The sequence below is a fragment of the Culicoides brevitarsis genome, chromosome 2, assembly GCF_036172545.1.
Source record: "Culicoides brevitarsis isolate CSIRO-B50_1 chromosome 2, AGI_CSIRO_Cbre_v1, whole genome shotgun sequence".
Classification (NCBI taxonomy): Eukaryota; Metazoa; Arthropoda; class Insecta; order Diptera; family Ceratopogonidae; genus Culicoides; species Culicoides brevitarsis.
In genome coordinates this window covers 22,972,133-22,990,546 of record NC_087086.1, presented here as the reverse complement: position 1 = coordinate 22,990,546, position 18,414 = coordinate 22,972,133, and the positions used below count along the sequence as shown (strand labels likewise).

The following is an 18,414-nucleotide window of genomic DNA, read 5'->3' as shown; positions in this document are numbered from 1 at the left end:
ATGTTTAATATTACGTTTAATTAAAATATTGTTTTAATTTACACAAATAAAATGATATTTACAATTTAGCGGTAAATGATTTTGCTCTTAACAGTACATTTTTTTTTATTTTGATTGTGCTATTTAAATATTTAATTTTACAATATTAAAAAGGAAACTAACATTAATTTGATATAAAAATTATTAAAGCTAATTTCAAACTTTTCATTCAAATTCATAAAATTTTTTTCGATAGTTTTTAATATCAAATAAGGCCGCTCCAAATTTTTTTGGAACTTTCTGTCCCAAGAACTTTTTTTCAACTTTTCAATTTTGCCTCTTTGGATTTTTAACTTTTGAAATGGGTCATGAGACAAAATGTTCAAAAAAAATTTGGAGTGGCCTAAAGCGACTAATTTAAATCGTTTGACTTTTTGTCGTATTAAGATTCTTAGAAGCGGGAGCAAAGAAACATTAAATTAATTTTTGTTTGCGTTATTTACAAATTTTACAGACAAAATAAGACGGAGGTCCTAGAATTGCATTGTTATTTTTTTTTTGCCTAGACTGCTTTAAATACCCAATGGTTTTATCCGTGGGACAAAAAAGTGAAATTTAAAATAATTTTACAATACTAATCTTAACAACCTGAAATCAAACTGTGACGCTTTGATTGTTAGTTTTGTAAAAATCAAATGACTAAAGGATTTTTGCATAATAAAAACACTATCCATTTTATTAAATTTATCAAATATTCTTATTAATTTATTTTATGATTGGTGTGTAAACCTAATTTATGATTTTTTTTTATAATACTAAATAGAGTTTTATTGTGTTTACATATTTGTAGAAAGATAAAATATTAGTGGTAAGTTAATATAAAAAATTAATTTTGAAAAATACAAACCAATATTCATACGTTAGTGTTATTCAGTCACATTTATTCAATTTGGCATAAAAATTTGGGTGAGCATTTGTTAAAACAAATTCTATGAAAAAATATATTTATTTATGTTTTAAATAAGTATATATGTAAATTTATCAGAAATTAAGGAAGATTTTTTTAATATTTTTGTTTTACACTTTAATATTTTAATTTAGCAAGTTAACTTATTGTTGCTCTGCCTTATTATCTATATTCACATACAAGTGGTCAACACCTTCCACGTCACTAGTGGTCATTAGTTTTTGTTATTGTATCGATTATTTTTTGATTTTCCAAAATATCCATTAAAAATATCGCAGCATGAGCAAAAAAATTGAGAGAAAAACAATTATAGTATGATGAAGAGAATAATTATACCAATTATTTTGATTGTGTTTAAAGTGACCTCATAAAATCAAAAGAAATTTTCAACTTGACACCTACACAAATAATGTGATCTCAATATATGTGGTAGGAACAAATCCTTCTGTCCATTCATTCATCCGTCGAACACGAGTCCAACCATCACCTTGGTCTAGTTCAATCACATGTAATTCTTCTCCATCTTTAATTGGAATACTGCCTTCACTGGACGCTAATGAAAATCATTTTTTTAATATAAAATGCGAACACTTGAAACTAAAATATACCTTCAAATGGATAGAGAGCTCGGCAAGTACCTAATGGCTGCAATGGTTCTGGATCATAAAAATGATCGTCGTTGATTTGTTCGCTTGCACTTCCTTGACCGGAACCTGGTAAAGATGTATGTGATGTCCCTAGGCCACTTTCAGGACTGGCAGAGCTACTATTGAAACAAAAAGAAAACAATATAAGTTTTGTGAAATAGTTGATGTTAAATAAGAACGAGATTTCCAAAGAACGCAAAATCAGCATGCAAAAAAAAAAACAAAATTTACAATGTCTCTAAAGAACATTAAGTGATTTATAAAAATAAAATTTAATAGAGACATGACACACAACATGTACCCGTTAATATTAGATTCTGGCTGATTATTCGATTCGATCCCATTTTGCGTCTTCGTCACACTATTTTCAGATGCTGACCTGCTTAAACTTCCTGCGTCATCTGGTTGGTCTTCACCATCGCGACTATGATGATGGTCATGGTGTTCACTACCATTGGAATGTCTAAAAGAGAAATTTTTGATTACGATGAAAATCATAAGGTATTATTTCTCTTAAATTATTTTACCTTGAGCCTCTTTGGCCGTTTTGAGTATGATTTTGCCGCGTTGCAGACTTTGGACTCTGTTGCAATATTGATTGATTGGTTGCTTGTTCAAGCATATGTTGATATTTTCGTAATTCTTGTTTCAATTTTTCTAAATTATGATTTGACTCATTCAGTTGTTTTTCCACAGTCATGGGGTCTCCGAGAACCGAATTAGCCTCATAAACTCCTTTCATTTTCATCAGTCCATCGCGAGCAGCCTGTTCTTGCTGTACTTTAGTAGTTAATTCTTGAACTTTTGCTGCTAATTTTTTACGGCGTTGCGTAGGCGGTAGGTCACTGAAATCTTCCTTCATGCCGTCCGGTGCAAGAGAATTCTAAAAAATTATAATTTAGCAAATTAATTTTTTATTTCAAAAACACATTTAACACACAACAAAGTGCAACACTAGAAATTTTAAAAATGTCTATCTAAAATAAAAATGATTCAATTAGTTATCTTTACTTTTATGTTAATGAAATTCATACATTTAACTACATGATAAAATTCAAATTTTCCTTTTTTAAAACACTCAAAACTTTCGCGCGTACCTTAACAGTAATGCAGGCTTCGAGGATCTTCTAACGTATTATGTAACGATGATGGAAAAAACAAATTTAATGAAAGCTAGCAATTCTTGAAAATATATTTTACATTTTATTGATTTTTGCTTAAGGCGAATAAATTTAATATTTGCTTTTTTTGTCATTTGGGGGAAAATAAAAAAATAAATATATTTAATTTTTTTAACATTTTAATTTATTTGAACTCAAAAGAAAAAAAATTCAAGTAAAAAAATTATTTTGTTCACGAGACTTAAAAAATTTTTTCATCTAAATATGAATTGAAAACATCTTGTTAACACAAATTTCTTGTAATTTTTTTATGATTTAAAAGTAAACAGTAAATTTTGATAATTTTTCAATCAAAAATTGCCAAATAATGTCAAAAATATTTAAATTTTTATTTTTTTTCCTGAATTTTTTCGACAAAAACAGAGAGAGGGCAGTGGCAGATTAACTGGCAATGCGGCCTAAGGCTAGTTGACCTTTTTCAACCATTTGAACAATTTTGGAGCCTATTTTAAAGAATTTTGTTCTACAGAATGCTCAGGGTCGTAAGGCTGCAGCCTTGTTAGCCTACAGGAAAATCCGCCACTGAGGGAAGGTGACAAAAAATGAATAAATTAAATTTATTCGCTTTACATAATGCTATTTTTGCATAGGAATATTCTGAAAAATATTTTTAACATTTTTGCCCCAAAGAATATTTTGACAAAGTAAGAAAATATGTAATAATTCACTTTCAATAACGAATCATTGTAATTACTTTAAGATTTAATGTTACAACACGACACTTATTTTGTTAATTCTGAAAGGCACAACAACAGAAAATATTTATTCAAGCGACAATCTACAACAGTTTTGTGTGAAGGAATTGTGAGGTGAATATTAAAAAGATGGATTTTTTCGATAGAAATTAAACTAACATAAGTAATATAGAGCTATAACATTAATAAATCATTCGTGAAAGAGCTAAAAGATGATAGTGATAAGTAGAAAATCCAGAGTCTAGTTTTCGAAACCCGATTTTCAGCATGCAAAAATTTTAAATCAAAATAAAAATATTTATTTAAAGTAATCAAAATATTTCAATTTTGTTTTTGTCTTATTAAGAAATGATAGTAATATCTAGATATTTTAATATTAGAAAAACCTATAAAACCTAATAAGGATCGTGATGCTGTGATATTAGTTTTAATTAGTGTTAAGTATTCTATTTATTGTGATATCCTTTACTGTTAAAATCTGTGCCATTGTAGAGTCCCTTTAAAAGTTTATAAAATTATGTATGTAACTTAAGTATAGTCCACTCATGTAAATTAAGTCAAAAGAATAAAACATTATTGTATTGTATTGTATAAAACCTAATAAATTTATTTTGAAACATTTCATCATTTTAAAGATCTAAAAGTCACAGTTTTTGCCGGTTTGTCTCTGCGGTTAAAATTCTGCCATTTTTAGTGGTTATATTTAAAGAATTTGCAATCTTATTATTTTTTGTAATCTGTCAACGTGTTTGTGCTTTTTGTAGCAATCACGTGAAAATTTTTGTTAGAAATTCGGAATAAAGTATTTTAAATACTTGACCCAAAAACCGGGTAGAAAAAAAAACTGTAGAGTGCTTAAAGTCTCTAATAGAAAGATGATTTTCTTGATATTTTATATAAAAAAAAAATATAAAGGTGCGCTTGTGCTACTTTTGATTTTTTTAATTTTATATATTGTAACAAAAAAAATCATATGAATGAGATGTTAGTTATATTTTTAATTTGTAAAACTGTAAAAAAACGCACTGTTTTGAGTGATAACACTGAGGTACTTACAAAGGAAGTAGATATTTCGCGTTGAAAAACAGTCATATATATTTTTTCGGTAAGCCGACACCGGGTTTGAAATAAAAAATGAAAACGTGGGAAGACAAAATATGTGAAATAAAAAATTAATATAATACGGGACATTTTTAACTGCTTAAATATTAATGTTTATTCATCCCGCTTTTTGAAGATACAAAAAGATAAGCGTCAATTACCTTGTTACTTCCGAATATTCCAAAAATTCCTACACGTTTCTTTAGTTTGTTTGCCGTTACTGTACCCTTTGATGTCATATGGTTCACATTCGTACCACCAACTGCGTTACTAGAATGTTGACTGTTTGTGTCCATTTTAGATAAATCTTCAAAGGGTACATCATTTGGAGGCATAAATCCAGATTGATACCTAATGAAATGCATGTTTAAGAACTAATTTAAAATGAAACTTAAATGGATTGTGAAACCTTTCTATCACTTTGATCGAATCCTCTTTTTCATTAATTGACTCTGAGGCTTTAACGATACCTTCAAGACATCTTGAAATTATTGGCGCTACTGACGCTTCTACATCTGCAGCTCCTTTAATAAATTCTTTTAGACCACGAGTACGTTTTTCGTCGATCTCTTGTAATCTATTAAATACCTAAAAACAATAATAATTAATTTTATTTTTGTCTTTAACTAAATAATTTTTTAAAAATAAATACGTACATCTGGCAATGCTGTTTCAAAATGTACAGATTGTAGTCGATTGAGCTTCTGTAATTGATTAGCATACTCGTTTTTTGCATCATCTGACTGTGCACACTTCATATTCATATTATGTCGTTGCTTTTCCACTTCTGCTCGACTCAAATTAAGATCTGCATCTGCTTTCTGATAATTTTCAACAGCCTTTTCTGCGTCTCGGTACGCTTTTTCATAATTTCGTTTTGCTCTTTCAAGAGCTCCATAATGTGCTTGCAAATTTTGCGTTAGAGTTTGACCCTCTTGCAAAGCTTTTTTACGTTCATCACGTAAATTTTTGGATAATAAATTAATGCCTGACAACACTTGTTGTTGCAAATTTTCGGCTACAACTTCTCTTTGACCTGCTAAGTCACCGATTTCTTTAAGAACATTTCGAAACGACTGAAAGGATGTAAATCTAAAAAATAAAAACAAAAAGATGTAGCAATTTTAATTAAAAAAAAATACATGTATAGGTACATTAAATATTTATTGAAAACATGAAATCTTTAAAAAAAAATCTTTAAATAGTTAACCTACACATGTTTATTTGGTTGGCACATATCCAATAAACAATATACATATTTACTAAGGGTATTCCTGTTTCGCGGTACGTTTTTGAAATAAAAATCCATGGGGGATGGGGGATATAGAAAATTTTTATAGATTTTTGTTTTTAGTACTATTTCGTATGGAAAAATAATACAATTGTTCAATTTTGAGTTAATTTCTATGATATTGTAATTAAATTAGCGTTTTTCTTTTCCAAAAATTGTGTAAAATAGTGTAAAATGTCAGAATTTTTTAAAAACGTTATAAAAGCTAGCAAAACTTGATTTCTCAAGTCATTTAATATGAAAAAGTATTTGAAAAATTTTCTATATCCCCCATGGTAATTTGTCATAATTATGATGAAGGAGGTAACGCAAAACAATACAAATACATTTACCCAATATGTAATACCCAAAACTATGGTCATGACAAACTAATTTCTGTTTTAAAATTTAAACAAAAAAACAATAAATGCGTACAAGGCTATTGGGTAGTCTTTTGACTCAAATTTAATCTTTAATTTAAATTTAAGTCAAAAGAATATAAAGCCAAAATATTTGTTTGGCTTAAGCTCAATTTTCACTTAACTACAACTTTATTTAAGAATTTTTTTTTGCCACAATTTTTTTTTGTTTCTAAAAGTTAGTTTATCGTGTTCTATTATCGAAATCCCCACGATACCTGAAATTTGAGCGAAAAATATTGATCCGTTAAAAAGATAGCAAGGACCTATATTTGGTTATTTTAGGGGCATTTTCGAGGTACCTTCATCTCATATCGAATGGAAAAATCATTCCAAATGCAAAGTGTTGTATATCATTGGAACGAGGAAAAATTTCTGATCAAATGAGATCATTTTCAGCACAATTTGGTAAAGCTTTTGAACTCTTATGATTCAAAAAGTACGTTTTTTTAGTCATTTTTAAGGGTTTTTAAAGGCTGTCGGATAATTCAATGGGCCATAATGGGATAAAATTGGTTTTAAAATGTTACTGAGAAAATTTCACAAAAGTCTGTCATACTTCATAACCTTCTTAGAATGATCTTCAGTTGAAAAACAAATAAAATTAGTTTAAGGTCATCGAGTTTGCACTTTAGTCCACTATATCTTCCATTTTTCAAACTTTATCCACAAACAATGTTCTACATTTTTATACAAAATTTTCTCAGCAACATTTTAAAACCAATTATTTTGCACCTTGACCAATTGAATTTGCCCACAGCCTTTAAAAACCTCCAAAAATGGTCAAAAAAACGCACTTATTGAACAATAAAGGCTCAAGAACTCAACCAAATCAAAACAAAATAGGTGTCACTTTGTCAGAAATTTTGTCTTCTTTCCAACGATATACAACACTTTGCATATGAATTGATTTTTCCATACGATATGAGATGAAGGTGATGCTCGAAAACGCTCCCAAAATAGCCAAATATAGGCCCTTGCTATCTTTTAAACGGATCAATATTTTTCGCTAAAATTGGGGATTTTGATCATGAAATACGATAAACTAACTTTTAGAAACAAAAAAAAAATAGTGGCAAAAAAAAATTCTTAAATAAAGTTCTAGTTAAGCACTCAATCACATAAGCATTTTTTAAGCTTATGTTAAAATCTAAAGTTTTTGCAATCCTAAATAAATATTTGTTTTTGATCTTTTATTTTGAATTTCTTTTTTTATTATTTTTATTTTTTTTTTTAACTTAATTAACTTTTTTTGACTTCTTTGAAAATGAAACCGTGTAATATACCATTTGTAAAGGTCGAACTTGTAAATCAAGGATTTTTTTATTTGTTTAATTAAATATTACTTACTCAGAGTCTTCTTCCTCTTTCTTTTTAGGTTGGTAGTTTTTAACTAGTCGTCTGAAAAATAAAGCAAGGAAAATAATGTAAAATTTTATATCAATATCAAATACCAAGTATTGGAAAATGAGTGTTTTAATGGGTTACTGGAGTTTACTTGGCTCTGGTGTCTGATAAATTTTGAATTCATGTTTGACAATATTTTTGCATTTATTATTATAATGACTTATTTTGCTTTGGATGCATTTTATTTAATAATCAATCCATTGAAGCATATTCAAGTATTCATGCATAGTTTACCAGACAAATAAACAGTATCTATTATATATATTAAAGTAGACATGTGAAAATATTTTTTAGAAGACACCATTTAGTGGCTAAAATAAAAAGAAAACTAAAAAGCTATGTCATAAGTTAAAAAATGGATTATTTTGCTTCCAATAAGTGAATGAAGCAAAGTTAATTACCTTGAACTTAGCATAAATTGCTACTTCATGGTTTAAGAATTTACAAATTTATGATATTAAAATGCTATTGTCAAAAATAAATTGTTATAAATATTAAATTAACGTTTCCAATTGTTTGAATTGGAATTAATTATTGGTGTGATCAATGAAGTGAAGATTAAAACTTTTATGAAAAATAAGAAGGTGTTATTTCAAGACTAAATTTTGAATTTATTCTTTTTTTTTCAAGCGGAATCTACAACCCACATTCAATTTATACTTTTGTCGAAATTCTCTGCTTATAGTAGGTAGTAAGACATAGAAGTAGTATGATTCTTTGTTTGTAAATTATCGTCAAACATGAAATACATTTCTTGTTTTTTACGAGATTAGTGTGTTTTATCTATATAAAGAGCATAAAATATAATTAATATAACGAATAACGACTTCAAAATCTTTATGTTGTATATAGTATAGCGGATTTGATTTAAAATTTCTTCAATGCTAATCACATGAAAAACAATAGCTCAGTATTCGTAACTATCACAAATAGCTCATATATTTCATTCGGATGCGACTAAGCTTGCATTGAAATCAATTTTTAAATTAAAAAAATCATCTGACTTTGTTTGTATATCACATAGTTTGTTTTTATAAAGTGGAAATGTTTGTGAGCATGTAAGGATAAATTCGAATAGAACAAAAATATATACATATCAGTAATTTAACACAGTATACTAATTTTATTTTATAATAATTAAGTAGACTTACCTTAATTTAGCCGCATAGTCTATCTCAATGGCACACCTATCCCTAACAAACGATCCATATTTATCTAAAAACTCAATTCCTTTATGCGTGTGAGATGAGATGTTATCGTATTGATCCTGTAACATAAATGAATAGATAAAAAATTAACAATACTCTATAAATGTATGTGAGAAACTTTTGTAATGGATTGTTGTTGGTGTCATAACTGTCCTCATAGACAGTATTTTCTCTGTTCCTGTGCAGATTGATGGTTGTTTGCAATTTTTCGTAACTTTATCATCACAACATCAGAGAAATGAGCACTTTTGTCTTTATTAGAACTAACAATGCTCATTTGGATGCCATCATCGTATACTTTTATTGTTCAAAGTGAAATTTTTGACTCAATTCTATTATATATATCAAATCAATCGTATAAGGTTTTGCAAAAATAACTTGTAAAAAAAGTGATAAAGGGTGCATTCAAGAATGCTCATCGCTTCCATTATGATTTTTTGAAGAATATTTTTGACTTTTATGACATATTTTAACATTTTATGGTGTTTTTCGATGAACCGAACAATCCATCTTTTTTAACTTGAACGCGTTCGATGGAAAAAATGTGTAAAAAATCATTGATTTCCATCGATGAGGATTCTTGAATGCACCCAAAAACAAAAATATATTTAGGAATATAAATAGCATTAAAATATAGATGTATATACTGTTTTCTTCACTTATCAGTGATTCGTTCTTTTCATATAAATTTAATGCATAGTGCTTACGTATATGTAAGTATGTAATTTGTAACATCTAGTAGATGTATATGCTTTACTGTGAATGATAAAATTAAAAGGAAGTCAAGAAAGTCAACAACATTCCAAGTAATATACCCAAGATGCTCTATCTAAAAATCGTATAAATCTCTCAAACCGCTAAAAACGAACAAAAACTGTACTTTCTGTTACTGTACTGTTAGCATCGTTGTATGATGAAAAAGCACAGTATTACTATTTATGTTTTAATGAAGCAAGTTACGAAGAACTTGTTACTTGAATTGCATTACTTACCATTCAATTATATTCACTAGTACATTGAGATTTTTTGGTGTTGCATTATGTAATTTATTTTTGAAGAAACACGTTATTGTTCTAAAAATATCATGTCTACAGAGAGCTTCACGATCAAAATTTAAAAAATTATTCAAGTTTAATTGAATAATTTGAAAGGACATCATAAGGAATCATCTAAGCTGTAGAACATGCATTTATCAAGCAACAATTCACACAACACAATTCTATAGATACAATTGTACATATTGAAAATAAGTAGAGCGATATATTTTGCATTCTTTCTTCATTTGTGAAAGAAATTGAAAAATAAGCTCGTTGCCACTTGAAGACTTGAAGACGACAATACATGTTAAATTTTACAATAATTTACAATTTGCGATTTTCATTTCAAGACCAAAAATTAGAGTTTAAAACAATTTTCATAAGCTTTGTATGATAGTTTTACACAGGGGCGGATTAACTGAAAATTGGCCCTAAGGCTATTGGGCCTTTTTCAACAATTTAAGTCCTATTTTAAATAATTTTGTTTTACAGGAATCTCTGGGCCGCCACTGGTTTTACAGAGAAAAAATGTTTAATTGTGATGAAATGGTAAACAATCAAAACAAATGAAATCTCTGGTTTTTATTTTTGCTCATTAAGTTATTTTCTTTGTAGGTATATGTAAGTTGGATTGCTATTGTGTGTCTTCACACCAACATTGTTAAAACTTGTCAACACAAAAGACATGGTATTTGTTAAATTTGTAAAAAATTGCGTAAATTCAAAGTTAAAACATTTTTTTGGAAAATTTTCAAAAGGGCATTATATATGTATTTAGTTATTGAGTATTCTATTTTTTGTGATATCGTTTATTGTTAAAATCTGTGCCTTTGTAGAGTCCCTTTAAAAGTTTATAAAATTAATTATGTAACTTAAGTAGGTATAGTCATTTCATGTAAACTAAGTCGAAGGAATAAAACATTATTGTATTGTATATGTATTTAGTTATATATTATGTTAACAAATTCTGCAACTTTTTCATAAATGTATTTTTAAAGATTAACATACAAAAAAAAACTTACAAGTAAATTTAAAAGAAATATGACACATTATTTACTACAATAACATAAAAATCGTAGATGAATGTTCAATTGTGAAATTTGACACCATTCGTTGTGATTTTTTTTTAAATATAAAATTTAAAGTACCTTGAATTAGCAAAGCAAATTCGAATTGTAGTATATGTTTGTTACATAACCCGTTTGTGTACCGAGTCGATGTTTAGTTTATGAAAAATTATTGTCCAAAATTTAAAAATTTTTAAAATTAAAAAAAAAAAATAAAAAAAATTGAGAATATAAATTTTGAAAAAAAAAATTTTTCGAAAATTTCTCGGCTATGAAAATAAGGATACTTTTTTGCTCAAAAAATGTAATTTTTTCGTCATTTTTTCCATCTTTGAGTCCTGGGCGTAAGAATTTTCGTTCAAGTCCGTAAATTTAATGCCTCAATTCGTATTGTTTGGAATGTTTACTATCATTTAGAACCTATTAGCCTTTGATTCAGACAATTTTTCGACGTTTTTTCGGTAGGGTATCACAAAATGGGCCTTTTTTATGCACCAAAAACAAAGTAGTATATGGAACATATACTACAATAAAAGTAATAATTATGGACACCTCTGTTAATTTTCAAGATTACATAACTAGCAAAACTTTGAGAAGTTCTAAAATTTTTATGTAGATCTATGAAATCCAAAACATTTTCGACAGTTGGTTTAAATAATTATAACTATGTTTAACATTTTTGCTGGTCTAACATCATATTTGAATACCTATTTAGTTAATCAAACAAGTCAGCTGTGACTCATCAAATTTATCCAACTACCACTAACATAGCAAAGACAGTTGCCCTTGTAAATTGCTCTTGCGTAGATTTTTTAATGAGTCTAGATGAATCATTGGTTTAAGGAAACTCTTATCACTCTTATTACTGGATTTTTATTAAAAATATATGATGGTATCTGGTATTTTTACATTTTATAGTACGAATTTTTACATTAATGTATGTACAACTATTTTCCTCTGTCAATTATTTCTTAATCAATATATTTCTTTTTATTGAACAAACATTTCGATTTTTGTTTTAAAGACTAAGTACCAACATATCTTTCATTAAGCATTTTATTTAAAATACAACTTTTATTTATTTTTTTTAAATATTTTACTCCCGAAAACACTTGAAATGACATATTCGAAACCACATTTAACTGTTTTCACAACTTTACAGCGTAACAACTTACAGTGATTACTTTATAAAAGGATAAGTAAATATATACTGTAAGCATACGTTACCGTGTCACGGGTTGCTCTACAGTTTAGTAAATATAAATAATTCGCATATTTTTTTTTGATGTTTCAGTATTCTTTGTTAAGTGCTTTTATTTCAATGAACTATATGTGATGACCAATTGAATGACATAGTTCTTATCAGAAAGTATTTGTTTAAGCGAATCGTTTTTTTTTTTGTAAAAAGGGAATGGGTAATATCAAATATACAAAACAAAAGTGTACATGCTTCAAGAGATCTTCATTTTTTATGTATGTATATTGTATTTATACATTATTTTTTCCATTGATTGTTAATAGAAAGGAATGCAAAAACACAAACAGACAAGAAGAAAAAAGCTATAAAACTGAACAAACTACTTTTATAAAAAACATATACACGTATATAAATATAAATATAATCAGGTTTCTAACACATAAGACACTTTAAAAGTTGTTTTATATTGATTCACTTGTGCCTTTGCTTTATAAATGCGTTTGTGTGTGTAAAAAAGTCAGACATACAGGATGATTAAATGGTATTTTTAATAATTTTCACAGTATCACCACATTTTTCTTCTTGTTTATCTCTTTTTTCTTTGAATAGTATTTTCAATTTCACTTTTCCATCAATATTTTATAAATAAAGATACATATTTTTTCATTTTGTCAAATCACTTATATGCAATCAAGCCATTTTCTTCATTCTGTATGGACGTACGTTGAGGTACGTGAGTGTTTATCCAAATAGGGCGAGTCTCATTTTTCAGAGTTTCATAATACTCACCCATAACTCATTTCCCCACGACATGATGGTCTATCTCTTGGTTTACTTTAAGGTTTCCTCCAATTTTTTACGCAATCTGTTTGTTTTCACTGCAGAAATAAAATGTATGCCAAGTGTCAATTGATGCAGGTTTAAACTGGTTTAAACCTCAAAGGGCGAAGTGTAATTCCGTTCTGGCCCTGAACAACTGTCAAATAGTCACTTAAGCTCAAGTTTTAGTAGTCAAATAACTGCAAATCGGCTGATTCGCCAGGCCATAAAATATTTTTTCAGAACACGACCGTCTCCGTACGCGAAAAAAATACAACTGATTCATTGTGTGTCAGTGTGTGTGTAATTCAGGGTATTTGATTTTTTGCTGAATTTTTTTGTAAAAAAAAATATGGGACACATAGAGTATTGTTTTCAAAGGCGAGATGACCGATTTAAAGACCTCACATATGCACAAAAAGCTAAAAAAATTGGTAAAAAAATCTACGGATATACTGAGTGAATTGGCAGAGGCAATTTCTTAACGATTTTGAACGTCTCATTTTAGTTCCCGGATCGCCCACTACGTATATAGATGGCGCTTTTCGTAGTTCCCGTATCCACCACTGCGTATATAGGTGGCGCTGGTTTATCACTTGTTTTCGACTCACTACTGTCTTCGCTCGAAAAAAATCCAGTTGTCAGAGTCTTCTTACGAGCGAAAACAGTAATTAGGTTGCGAAATAATTTTTTGCTGCTGGAATCGAATTAACAAATTAGGATCCAAATTATTTATATAAAATTTACATGTGTAATTGAATTACCTTGACCTAAGTGTATTTGGTAAGTGAAAAAATAAATTTAATACAATTTGAATATGAAAAATTGTTAAAAGTACATATTTGAATAATATTTGTGTTCATTAGATCGCTTTGTTTACTGACTTTCTATCTTTGAGTTTCTTGGTGTTGCAGCTGTATCAAGGCTTTTTGTGTCTCACGAAAAATATCAAGCAGTCATAACATCACGCAAAAATCGCCATCACGTAATGTAAATACAAGTGATTTCCTTATGTTGCCTTATATTCATCCAAACTTGAGCGTAAAAGTTCTTTGTCCTCTCAGAAAACAGACACACGTAAACAATTTATCAAACAAAATGTGTGTTTTAAGAAGTAGGGCATATGTTTCACTACCATTTTAGAACAATTGATGAAATTACCGATTTGAAGAGATCGGATAATTTTATTTTATCGTACGTTCACGTAAAAAGCTTTGATTTTTAAAAATTTGCATCTCGCAATGACTACCAGATTAAATGTTATGAAAAAGGTAGTTTTTATAAAACGCGTGATGTCGATGACTAATGCAAGAAAACACCTAAATATATTAAATGGCTTCGGCACCATATTTTAATATTATACCATATTTTAACACACGCTCGACGAAAAGCTAATCCGTGACACAAGGACTTGACATCAGTCAGCAAATTTAATTTAATTAACTGGAGTATACCATTTCCAAGTTGCATTTCACTTTGTTTTTTTATTATTGAACTGTATCTTTTTACAGCCTAAACAAGTTTTTTTTTCTCAATTAACACAAATATTTTGTTTTGTATACGATATTATTCAAAATTGTCAAAATGACCGACTTTAAATATTAATCAGTGACTATATTTTATCGTTCAAAATAATAAAATACCAATTAATTCATCTTTTAGCTTTGGACTTGACTCACCTTTATTGTAAAAGCATTAACAGTAAGTCACTTCTTAATATGTATATTTCATATAAATACCCGAATCATAAAAACATATTTATTGCTACCATTTTAAATTCGTTCAATGTTTTCTGATAGCAAGAAGAAATTGAAAATATTTATACTGCAGTCGGAAGTTTTTGTTTTAAGGAACTAATCATTTCTTCGCTCTGTCAAACTATTGTTGTTCATTTGTCTTACATACAAATATGAAGCTTCATGACTAGTTTGACAAAAATGCTTCTATTGTGTACTATAAAACGTACTATTTCCAACAGTGTAATTACTGTAATTCCCATTTTCATACAACACTGTTTGACATAACACTCTTAATCTACTCAATTCTTTTGGTACAATTTTAGTGAAGAAAAACACAGTTGATATGCAGATGAACGTAGCAGGTTTACGAAGAAACATAAAAAATCTGGCCCATAACTATTCGGATGCGCAAGTTAAGGTCCGAGAGGCAACCTCTAACGATCCATGGGGCCCTTCCTCAACACTGATGGCTGAAATAGCCGACTTGACATACAACGTAGTTGCCTTCTCGGAAATCATGTCAATGGTGTGGAAACGAACAAACGATCATGGCAAAAACTGGCGTCATGTCTATAAAGCTTTGCTCTTACTTGAATACCTTATAAAAACTGGCTCGGAAAAGGTCGCCCAGCAATGTAGAGAGAACATTTATGCCATTCAAACATTGAAAGAATTCCAATATTTGGAGGAGGGAAAAGATCAAGGAACACATGTTAGAGAAAAGGCAAAACAACTTGTCGCCTTGTTGCGCGATGATGAAAGACTGAAAAATGAACGTGCTCGTTCTTTGAAGGCCAAAGAACGGTTTGCTCGCTCTGCAAACGGTTTCGGCAGTGATGGTTCAATTGACGGACCATCTAATCGTGAAATGCCTCCAGGTTGGCAAGAAGAACCTCCGCGTGTTGCTACAGACATGGAATTTGTACGTCCGCAAACGGTTGGTGAGGAAGAACTACAACTGCAACTGGCAATGGCAATGTCCCGCGAAGAAGCAGAACAAGAAGAGGCAAAAAGACGAAGTGACGATGTGCGTCTACAGCTGGCTTTGAGCCAAAGTGAACAAGACTTTAAGAAACCTGACTCAGTTGAAAAAAAACCGAAGCAAGATAGTAGTCACTTGATGGACTTACTGGATATTTCATTCGGTGCAGCTAGCATTTCGCAGCCAAGTGCAGCACCAGATGATGCATGGGGATTCAATTCTGGCGGTGCTCCAGCACCAGGTTTTGTTCCTTCCGTTTTATCAACAGATCCCTGGTTGCCACCCAATAAAACCGCTTCACCTGCCTGGAACGCAAGAGCCCAATCACCTTCAATTACGTCTAACAGCTCGGTAGAGAATTGGGCGGACACTATGCGACAACCAACCAATGGAAATGCTAATGTTGATCCTTGGCTCTCAAAGCCCCCTTCTAAAGCAAAAACTTCTACCACAGATGCCTGGCAAATAGGTGATTCTATTGCACATAAGCAAGTCGACCCTTGGGGTATTCCAACATCTGATACTTCGCATGAATTTGGTGTATGTACTTTGTTTGTCTATATCTTTGATTCCTGTATATATGTATATTTGTCTTACAACCATTATTTTTACAGACACGGCCGTCACCAGTCGGAGCCATTACATCACCATCTAATGATCTAGATGATTTTGACATCATTTCTAATCGGGCAAAAGAATCGAGCAATCGATTGTCTCCTTCAATAAATGCACCGAAGAACAATAACAATGAATGTAAGCACTTTATTTTATTTGTTCAAGTTCCATCTAATCTTATCTGTAATATAATATCTTATTTACAGTAAATAATTTACTTGGTTTGGATGATTCACCATCTGGCACATCGAAAAAATCACAAACAAAAACACCACAATCATTCTTAGGGGAAAATGCGGCACTTGTTAATTTGGATAATTTGGTGAAGCCAGTTGTACCATCTAACAACTCGACTCCATTTAACCCATTTGGAGACATTCAGCCTACAAGAAATAATTTGTTCCAGCAAAATCAGCCTCCGGTAAAATTCTTTTGTGGTTTTGCTTTGCTACATAACGGCTCAATGTTTGATCATATTGTTTTCCAGGTCTTATCTATCAATCAATTGAAACAACAACAACCATTTGCTGTAGCAGTTAATCAAGATCCTTGGGCCCCAGTTAATACAAATTCAAACAATCAGGTAAGATCTAGCTATAAAGACAGTTCTGTTTTAAGAAGACACTAAATTTAATGTGAATATTAGAATGGTGAAGAGCTCTTTTTCGAGTGTTCAACCATTGATCAGATTTCAGAAAAACAAACACCGTTTAAAAATGAAAACGAGTGTGATTATAATGATGATTCCATAATTAATTTGAACAAATATGAAACAAATGAATTTTATTATCTTGATAATGCTCGTGATTGTCAATTAATAACAAAGTCACAGTCAACTTCTGATTTACACTGTTTCAAAACTTTTGATTGTGTGAGTAATTGTCTTATTCGGCAAAATTATACAACTCAGTAGTAGTATTATCGCCTGAAACCGAATTTATAAGTAGATTCATCATTATAAAAAACACCTGATATTATAATAAATAAATTATCTCATTTACTTTCTCATTCTAATCCGTATAAATTTCTAATGATTTGTTTCATAAAAAAATTTACAAAAATTTAGCAATCAATGGGAGCTTGGACATTTAAATAATGTGTAGTGTATTGGTAATACTCTTTTCACGAATAGTTTTTTTTTATAATTCAATATTTTGTTGAACTTATTCTTCATTTTATAGTTAAATTTTATGCCAGTTATAGTTTATGCATTAATATTTCAAATAATTTTGATCATACTAATTATTCTTATTTTCATATCTTCATTTAGATCAACAATAACCCTTCACCCTGGATGACACAACCAAATCAAAACTCTTCAAATCCATTTTTGTCTTAAAAATATTTAAAAAAAAAATGTAGTGTTCATTATGCTGTTTTGATAAATTGTACCATGAAAATCAAATATTTTATTTTTGTAACCAGTATAAGAAAAAATTATTGATAAATATAAAAAATATTCAAGTTAGTGAAAGAAAAAAAGATAAACATATTAAAATAGAAATAAACATATTATTAGTTTTTAAGCTTTAAAGTGGGACTGTATTTTGCAACTGTAGTGAGTTTGAGCTGAGCTGAAAAGGAAAAATAAAATTGCTGAAAACATAAAAATTAAAATAAAAAACATTTTAAGAGAGAGACCGAGATTCGATCAAGTACACAGATTGAATAATTCAAATGCCTTAATTCATACATTTTTATAAATTAAAATTACTACTTACAATTAACAACTTACTCAAAAAATCATATTGTATTTTACAAAAACATAATAAAAATAATCAATATGTAAATGGTTCTACTGTTCTTTACTACTTTCTTCATATACATTTATGATTTTAACTGATTGAAGAATAACATTAAACATTCAAATTATGCAATGTATTTATATTTATAGTAGGTATATATTATACACATGTATAAACTATTTACATAAGATAAATTCGAACAAGTAATAAAATAAAAAAAAAAATGCAAGTGTTCTTTTCTTTTAGTTTTTACTGCTGAGTACGTTATCATATTAGCCTGACTATGACAATGGTGGTGATGTACTAAAAAACGTGGGGATTGTAATAGTAGTTAATAG

At 29.2% G+C, this 18,414-nt stretch overlaps 2 protein-coding genes across 11 annotated transcripts; one reads left to right on the top strand and one right to left on the bottom strand.

The window, feature by feature from the left end:
- Position 1: 1 nt before the first annotated feature.
- On the bottom strand, positions 2–13,277 carry LOC134831956 (formin-binding protein 1-like). 5 transcript variants are annotated; one of them, XM_063845812.1, is made up of 11 exons: positions 12,966–13,277; positions 8,818–8,933; positions 7,610–7,660; positions 5,227–5,662; positions 4,980–5,158; positions 4,732–4,921; positions 2,121–2,449; positions 1,973–2,056; positions 1,555–1,709; positions 1,349–1,499; positions 2–1,150 (listed from the first exon to the last, which is right to left on the bottom strand). In XM_063845812.1, exons 1-11 carry the CDS (start codon positions 12,987–12,989, stop codon positions 1,090–1,092), a joined length of 1,776 nt encoding a protein of 591 aa, XP_063701882.1. In that variant the 5' UTR covers positions 12,990–13,277; the 3' UTR covers positions 2–1,089. The 5 variants fall into 5 exon arrangements, with proteins under 5 accessions (XP_063701882.1, XP_063701881.1, XP_063701880.1 ...); XM_063845811.1 differs by having other exon boundaries at positions 3–1,150; positions 2,121–2,476; XM_063845810.1 differs by having other exon boundaries at positions 4–1,150; positions 1,555–1,712; positions 2,121–2,476.
- Positions 13,278–13,635: 358 nt separating this feature from the next.
- LOC134831955 (epsin-2) lies at positions 13,636–18,271 on the top strand. 6 transcript variants are annotated; one of them, XM_063845801.1, is made up of 8 exons: positions 13,652–13,778; positions 14,658–14,696; positions 15,058–16,256; positions 16,331–16,469; positions 16,538–16,752; positions 16,819–16,914; positions 16,978–17,202; positions 17,602–18,271. In XM_063845801.1, coding segments are annotated over exons 2-8 (1,944 nt in total). In that variant the 5' UTR covers positions 13,652–13,778; positions 14,658–14,695; the 3' UTR covers positions 17,671–18,271. The 6 variants fall into 6 exon arrangements, with proteins under 6 accessions (XP_063701874.1, XP_063701871.1, XP_063701877.1 ...); XM_063845807.1 differs by lacking the exon at positions 16,978–17,202 and adding an exon at positions 17,398–17,441 and having other exon boundaries at positions 13,653–13,778; XM_063845803.1 differs by lacking the exon at positions 13,652–13,778 and adding an exon at positions 14,522–14,603.
- Positions 18,272–18,414: the final 143 nt, after the last annotated feature.